At 53.0% G+C, this 2,202-nt stretch overlaps 1 protein-coding gene across 1 annotated transcript; it reads left to right on the forward strand.

Moving 5' to 3' along the window:
- The first annotated feature begins 583 nt into the window (after positions 1-583).
- On the forward strand, positions 584-1,959 carry LOC140787032 (putative CBL-interacting protein kinase 27). The gene has a single exon (XM_073135775.1). It carries the CDS (start codon positions 774-776, stop codon positions 1,929-1,931), a length of 1,158 nt encoding a protein of 385 aa, XP_072991876.1. The 5' UTR covers positions 584-773; the 3' UTR covers positions 1,932-1,959.
- The last annotated feature ends 243 nt before the right edge of the window (positions 1,960-2,202 follow it).

Raw genomic sequence — 2,202 nt, forward strand, 5'->3', positions numbered from 1 at the left:
CCAAAATCAAGGCCCAGTCCATGAACTTATTGGGCCTAATTTAAGTTGGGCTTTTAGCATCTCTCGCCCAACTTTAATTATTTTCCCAGTACGGAGCACAATGAGCTCAAATTATTTTCTATGGGATTGGACTAGGAAAGCATATTTTAATTCGTTAAATTATATATATATATATATTTGAAATTTGAACTGGCTCAAGCTCGGATATGAGTTTCACCTGGCATAGAAGTTTTATAGGGGAATTCGTTCCGCTAGTCGGCTATTCTGGACTTGGAGTAGATCCGGTGAGTCTAGAGGCGATCAGGGAGCGAGCAACAGCTGTCGCTAGTCCAACGAACCCACCGCCCACAACGCGTCCCGCAGAACTTATTCTCCGCCGTCGGATCTCAGTGGCCAAACCGATTCCGATTAAACGTAGGAACCAGGATCACCGCCGACACCGCTTCTCGCAGAACTTATTCCCCACCGTCGGATCTTAGCGGCCGAACTGATTCCGATAAACGTTACAACTGTCCAAGCCCTCCACCTATATATAGAACCCCAAAGGAAAAGGCAAACCCTAAACCCAACTCAAAATTACGCAATACTAGAGTCCTTTCCTCTCCTCTCCTCTCCTCTTGTGTCTCTTCATCTCATCTCATATCATCTCAGGGAATGCAGCACGATGAAGAGAACCACCTCTGATCTCGCCGGGAAGCGCAAGAACCAAGGCGGCGACAGGAGCCGCCACCGCAAGCACGTCGAGGACGGCTAGCAAAAACACCCTAATTAACATGGCGCTGAAGGAGAAGGGCGTCGTCATCCATGGACGCTACCAGCTCGGCCGCCTCCTTGGCTGCGGTAACTTCGCAAAGGTCTACGTCGCCCGCGACCTCCGAACCAACGAGGACGTAGCCATGAAGGTCGTCTCCAAGGAGATGGTGGTCCGCCTCGGCATAGCGGATAATATGACGAGGGAGATCTCCGCCATGAAGAGGGTCGCCGCCCACCCAAACATCGTGCACCTCCACGAGGTCATGGCCACCAAGTCCAAGATCTACCTCGTCATGGACCTCGTCGGCGGCGGCGACCTCCTTTCCAAGCTTGGCAGCCGCGGCCACCTCACCGAAGATTCGGCGCGCCGCTACTTCAGCCAACTCATTTCCGCCGTCGCTTTCTGTCACAGCTGCGGCGTCTACCACCGGGACTTGAAACCTGAGAACCTCCTTATCGACGACGCCGGAGATCTCAAACTCGCCGATTTCGGCCTCAGCGCACTCGCGGAACCCGTGAGGCCGGACGGGGGCGCACTCCTCCGCACCTCGTGCGGGACCCCGGCCTACGTGGCGCCGGAGATGCTAGAGCCGGAGATCGTGGCGAAGAAGGGCTACGACGGCGCAAAGGCCGACCTCTGGTCGTGCGGGGTCATACTCTTCGTCCTCCTCGCCGGGTTCCTCCCGTTCCGTGGCGACAACCTCGCCGCCATGTATAAGAAGATCCAGCGCGGCGAATTCGAATGCCCCCCGTGGTTTTCCTCCGGCGCGCGGCGAGTAATCACCAAGCTCCTCGACCCCAATCCCGGCACCAGGATCACCGTCGAGAAGCTCGTCGAGATGACGTGGTTCAAGAAATCACTGGCAGTTCCAAAGAGCACGCTAGAAGTGGAGAAAGATAGAAAGATGAGTAAGAAAGATGAGGAGGAGGACAAGACAGAGATGATCAACGCCTTCCACATAATATCGATGTCGGAGGGGCTGGACCTCTCGCCTCTGTTCAAAAACGGAGGAGGGAGGAGTGACAAAGAAACATCGAGGCTGGAAGCGTTGGCAGCGCGGGCGGTGGAGAGGAGCAAAAAGGACGACGGAGAAAGCGTAGAGTTTCGGAAGATTTGCGGCGAGGAGACGCGGCCTGCGATCGATGCAGTTTGGTCAGCCGCCTCCGCCGCCGTTTGATCAACAATCAACGGCGGAAATTCGCATACGGTGTCCATTTTTTTGAATTGTAGAAGCCACAGATAGGAGATATCTTGTTTAGGATACGAATAAAGGTTACATAGTTTTTCTCAATCTTCTCTTCATTTTATTCGTTATCTTTTTGAAAAACGGTTGCAGGATACAACATGGATGGGCCTTTGGCCCAGCAATATATATCCTATCCGGATATGTTGCTAGATTTGCTAGTCAAGCATAGCATCCAAACATGATCCATAATAATATTATGATA

The sequence above is a fragment of the Typha latifolia genome, chromosome 4, assembly GCF_019914945.1.
Source record: "Typha latifolia isolate L0001 chromosome 4, TyphaL0001v2, whole genome shotgun sequence".
NCBI classification, from domain to species: domain Eukaryota; kingdom Viridiplantae; phylum Streptophyta; class Magnoliopsida; order Poales; family Typhaceae; genus Typha; species Typha latifolia.

Bases quoted from the DNA above. Each gene is read 5' to 3' on its own strand.
- LOC140787032 (XM_073135775.1), top strand. From the start codon at position 774: ATGGCGCTGAAGGAGAAGGGCGTCGTCATCCATGGACGCTACCAGCTC.